We start from the raw sequence: 2,488 nt of genomic DNA on the forward strand, positions 1-2,488 counted from the left end.
GATGATCGTTTGCTCTGCAACTGAGTGCAGGAAAAAACTGTTGGGTTTACTGAAAGGTATCTCCAATCTTCATTTCATTAGGATTACGTCTTAGAGTTAGAGAGAAGAGACCATCTTTCTTTAATTGTATTCCAAATCGTGTGGACTTTAATATCCAATTAACAACTCTTTTAGATATAGAACATTTGGAAAATTAGAAACAAAACTATCTTTTTCATCAAAATAGAAATAGAGCTTATCTTTAATTTTGTTATTCTATACTTACTTTATACTATGTCTGTTTTTTCCTTATTTGTGGGGGGATAGATAACTTTGCTTTCATTTTGTACCCCCATTACCAAAAAATAAATAAAATATTTGTGCCCCAAACCTCTCAACATAAGGGCGGGAGAGATGTTATTTTTCAAATATGTTTTAGGTCGCTTTCCTTAACGAAGAGCCCGTGGAATCCGTATGGTACTCGACGTGGCAGCTTCACTGCGGCCACGATCTCCAACGACGGTGACTTGGCATCCATCACCAGAAACTTCGACTCCCCAATGTTCTCATCGTGCATGAACGTCACCACATACCCATCATCCTCTGCTTCCACGTGGCTATTCCCAGGCTCCCTCGCCACGAAGAACGGTTCCCCTCCATAACACCCCTCCCCAAACATCCGACACGCCACCGTTCGCTCTCTATGCTCCGAACCCGACAAGTCCAGTTTCACCACACCCGATATCTTCTTCGACCCGTCCCCCATTCCGGCTGCCAGATACGAGTACCGGGTCTCTCTCCCTACGTACCCGGGATTTATGACTCCGAAATCCATATTCCTTGACGAGACAGTGAACCTCATCACCATCCCAGTCTTTAGATCAATTCTTACTTTCTCCACCGACGCGTGTAGCAGATTCATATCGAACATGTGCTCCACTGGTGTTATGTTGGGTGCGATCATCACAATCACATCCTCCTCTTCATCCCAAGCGTTGATCGCGTGGAAGATGTTGAACCCGGGTACCTCAAACCATCTCATCTCGGACTCGTCCTTGGCACCCCGGGGGATCACCCCTACACGGGGCACTTTCCCCAGGTCAGGCCCGAATAATGACCCGCCTCCGAATATCATTTCCGTTGGGTTAATCCCTATCTGTATGTCCGGGAAGATTGCGTACTTCTTTGTGATGGCGAAGTCGTGAGGGAATGATGGTCGTGTCATGGAGAAGATCGGCACGTCCGGTTGCTTTGATCCATCCGGGTTGAACCGGAAGAAGGTTAGACATGGAGGTCTCAGCCCGCACCGGAATGCGAAGGTCTCACCTGTGTCGGGGTCTTTTTTAGGGTGGGCTGTCATGCTCATGAAGAGCTTTCCGTCAAAATCGTGCCGTCCGATTGTCTCGATGTCACCGTCGGGAGTCAATTGGACGGCATATGGTAGATCAGATTCGCAGAGGGCGAATAGCTGATTACCCAAGAAGGCGAGACTGGTGTTGGCAACACCAATGCCATGGACAGGATTGAACTCGCCGGCAAGCACTCTAGCCATAAAGAGAGCAACACGGGCGAGAGAGGCGGTGAGGCCATGGAAACCGGAAAATAAGTTGGGAAGGATGGGGGAGCCGGCTGTACGTTCGACGTAATATTTATAAGTCTTGACGTAGCGACTGCAGAGGGTGGCTCGGCCGCCGGAGATACGGAGGGAGTGGAGCATGCCATCGCCATCAAATACATGGTAGGGCCCACGAGGGAGGTATTGAGGGTTTGGGCCATTGCGTATGTAAGCGCCGTTGAGGCAAGAGGGGAGGTGGCCCTCGATGACAGGGCATTCAGTCGGAGGAAGCTCATCGACGGGAAAGAAATTGTCGGCAAGGACGTATCGTGGGTCTAAAGAAGGTCGGAGAGGACGGTCGATGAAGTTGTTGATGAAGTCATCTAAGGTGTTGAAGAGGGTGGTGGGCCGAGAAGGCTCTACTCGTCTTCTTGTGGTTGTGGAAGCAAGTGGTGCTCTTGGTATGGTGGTGGTAGCTTTAGTGAAAGGGTTTTGCTGGCGTTTGATTTGTGGTGGTGGTGGTGTCTTCTGCTGGGGCTTCTTCTCTTCGATCTGAACAGAGGAGACATAAAAGGAAGGGGTGGGAGGAGAAGGAATCGTTGTGGGCTTATTGCTAGTAGTAGAAAGGAGCTTAGGGTATTGAAGTGTAGAGAGACAGGACAATGAGAATGCATCCATTGCTCTCTCTCTCTATCAAGAGAGTCAATGAGCAATGGAGAATTGGAATTAATATTAGACGAGTTGGAGGATTCTTTGACTGCGGAGGAGAGGGAAGACCGTTGAATAATTTAGGGTTTTACTTCTTAAAGTTGACATTTCTCAAGTGTTGCCAAAATTAATTGATTTTTATTATTTTTTCCCAGATCAATTGCGACTGCTCAATTATTTAATTTGATCAATAAATTAGGTTTCAGTTTCGACTGCTCCTCAATTATTTAATATGATCTATAAATT

General features: G+C 47.3%; 1 protein-coding gene across 1 annotated transcript; it reads right to left on the reverse strand.

Annotated features, from left to right (window-relative positions):
• Positions 1–403: 403 nt before the first annotated feature.
• On the reverse strand, positions 404–2,250 carry LOC122668048 (probable carotenoid cleavage dioxygenase 4, chloroplastic). The gene has a single exon (XM_043864583.1). The coding sequence runs from the start codon at positions 2,210–2,212 to the stop codon at positions 404–406; it is 1,809 nt and encodes a 602-aa protein (XP_043720518.1). The 5' UTR covers positions 2,213–2,250.
• Positions 2,251–2,488: the final 238 nt, after the last annotated feature.

Source organism: Telopea speciosissima, chromosome 7, assembly GCF_018873765.1.
Source record: "Telopea speciosissima isolate NSW1024214 ecotype Mountain lineage chromosome 7, Tspe_v1, whole genome shotgun sequence".
In the NCBI taxonomy this organism is placed as follows: Eukaryota; Viridiplantae; Streptophyta; class Magnoliopsida; order Proteales; family Proteaceae; genus Telopea; species Telopea speciosissima.